Below are 1,687 nucleotides of genomic sequence, written 5' to 3' on the forward strand. Positions count from 1 at the left end.
TCCAGCCCCCCTTTTCTTCTCCGCCAGGTGGAAGATGGACGGCACGGCCGTGGGCTTGAGCAGGCGGTGCTGGTCCTCCAGTCTCTTGGAGAAGCTGTCTTTGGTGAAGTGCTCACTGCAGAGGAAAGAGTACTTAGTGGGGGTCCAGTTATCCCTCTGAACAGCCTTCAACCACTGCATCAGACGCTTTGAGTCCTTTAGGGGGAATCTGCAGGACAAACAACAAATTACAAAAAAAATAATTAACATGCCTCCCCTAATACTATCAACTATAACAGGAGAACAACAGTTTTTACAAATACCCAGACCTGTACTGACTTTCCCATTTACAAACTTAGTAAAGGTCTAAGGAACACCCTGTACTTGCAACTTATCAGTGGAACAGAAAGATGAGACGCTCACTGCCTACCCTTAAGGAGCTAGAGTCCACGGGGCAAATCAGAGGTGAAGGCGAATGCCTCCTCCTAGGCTGCGGTAAACAACCTTCAGGGACAGAGTGCTGGGAGAGACAGAGCCGGACGGCATCGTGACAGCAGGAAGGCTCCAGGAAGTAGTTCCTAGAAGCTCGCAGCAGGCCAGCCCTCCCGGTGAGCTGGGATGCCGGACTCTGGATGCCAAGAGGAGAAAGGATGCCTGCCCATGGGCACCGCCCCGCCCCCCCCTCCATTTAGAAGCCAGGTCCGGTGTCAGCCAACAGAGATGGGGGCAAGAGGCCAGGAGAGCACTCCACCCCAGGGTGCCCCAGCTGCGGCTCACTCATGGAGCCGAGGATGTGAGACAGCTCTGAGAGGGGGCGCTGCGCTCCCAACACACGTCCACCACCAGGAGTAATACCACTCCCTTTAAAAAGCAACCTGCTCCCGGAAGATACTGAATAAGATACTTAATAAACTTTTTCTTCATTCAGGCAAGATCTCTATTTAGAAAACTCTAGTGAAACTGCACATGCGAGTGTGGGGGTGGTGCGGCCTCTCTGGACGGCTGTTCGCCACACCTGAAGCCATCGAACCCACCTGAGTGCCGCGGGACCAGGCCCAGCGGCGAGTGGGGGGTGGGTTGCTGGAATACCAACTCCTCAGCAAGTCCCAACCACTCCGACCTTCTGAATATCCTCATTGCTTCGAGAGTCCATTACCCTAAGACTCTCGCCCCAACCTCAGTTCGGGAACTTGAGAAAGCAGGGAGCTGACATCTGCAATAACCTGTTACTATCTTAATAGACTGTGACGATTTGAGACTTAGCGCTAACCAACTTCAACTTCCAGTGAGACTCTAAAGAACCGTCGTGCAGGTATTGGAAACTTAAACATCCCCCTTTAACAGCAAAAAGAAAAGTCTGCGGCGGGAGGCTGTTCGGGCAGAGGTTCTTCTGCTCACGTTCTGATAGTGCAGGCGGGGAGGTCGCAGAAAACCACTCGCTAAAAAGGGCTGAGTCCCAGCGCCTTCCCGGAGCGGGCCAGGCCAGAGACAAGGCCGACCCCCACCCCGTCCCGGGCCACCCTCCGCGGCGCCACGACTAGCAGCGGCGCCCCGGCGGGTGCGGGCCGAGCCGGCAGCACGCGGCCGGGCGCCCCCGGGACCCGGGGCCGTCCGGAGGGCCCCCAGGACACAGAGTCCGGGCGCGCGTCAGTCCCCGGGGCGCGGGGTGCGTTCGCTCGGCCTCTTCCCGATCCAGAGGTCCAGGCGG

General features: G+C 57.1%; 1 protein-coding gene across 1 annotated transcript in view; it reads right to left on the reverse strand.

The window, feature by feature from the left end:
- THAP4 (THAP domain containing 4) overlaps positions 1 to 1,687 on the reverse strand; it is a 37,932-nt gene that overhangs the window by 32,942 nt on the left and 3,303 nt on the right. The window contains exon 2 of the mRNA XM_010832895.1: positions 2 to 208. Within this exon, the coding sequence (XP_010831197.1) occupies positions 2 to 208 (207 nt within the window). The remainder of the gene's footprint in view (position 1; positions 209 to 1,687) is intronic.

Source organism: Bison bison, unplaced genomic scaffold (genome assembly GCF_000754665.1).
Source record: "Bison bison bison isolate TAMUID 2011002044 unplaced genomic scaffold, Bison_UMD1.0 scf7180017862692, whole genome shotgun sequence".
In the NCBI taxonomy this organism is placed as follows: domain Eukaryota; kingdom Metazoa; phylum Chordata; class Mammalia; order Artiodactyla; family Bovidae; genus Bison; species Bison bison.